Source organism: Eimeria mitis, genomic scaffold (assembly GCF_000499745.2).
Source record: "Eimeria mitis Houghton genomic scaffold, Emh_scaff4234, whole genome shotgun sequence".
In the NCBI taxonomy this organism is placed as follows: Eukaryota; Apicomplexa; class Conoidasida; order Eucoccidiorida; family Eimeriidae; genus Eimeria; species Eimeria mitis.
In genome coordinates this window covers 4,354-4,643 of record NW_013572559.1, presented here as the reverse complement: position 1 = coordinate 4,643, position 290 = coordinate 4,354, and the positions used below count along the sequence as shown (strand labels likewise).

The 290-nt window shown below is 36.2% G+C and overlaps 1 protein-coding gene across 1 annotated transcript in view; it reads right to left on the bottom strand.

The window, feature by feature from the left end:
* Positions 1-219: 219 nt before the first annotated feature.
* EMH_0073630 (uncharacterized protein) overlaps positions 220-290 on the bottom strand; it is a gene marked incomplete at both ends in the record, with an annotated part of 1,735 nt that continues 1,664 nt past the window's right edge. Inside the window, one exon of the mRNA XM_013499355.1 lies at positions 220-290. Within this exon, the coding sequence (XP_013354809.1) occupies positions 220-290 (71 nt within the window).

Below are 290 nucleotides of genomic sequence, written 5' to 3'. Positions count from 1 at the left end.
CATTTCTTTTTCTTTCATTTTATTTTTATTTTATTTTTATTTTATTTTTATTTTAATTTTATTTTATTTTTATTTATAAACATATTTACACAGAAATATATCTATCTCGCGTTCTTCATTCCTTGTATTGTTGTTTTATTATTACACCTTGCTGCAGCAGCAACACCCCCCGGAGCAGCAGCAGCAGCAGCAGCAGCAGCAGCAGCAGCAGGATTAGTATTAGAAAGTACAAGAGTAGGACGTGTGCGGTTTTGCGTCTGTTCCTGCTGCTGTTGCCGCTCTTGCTGCTG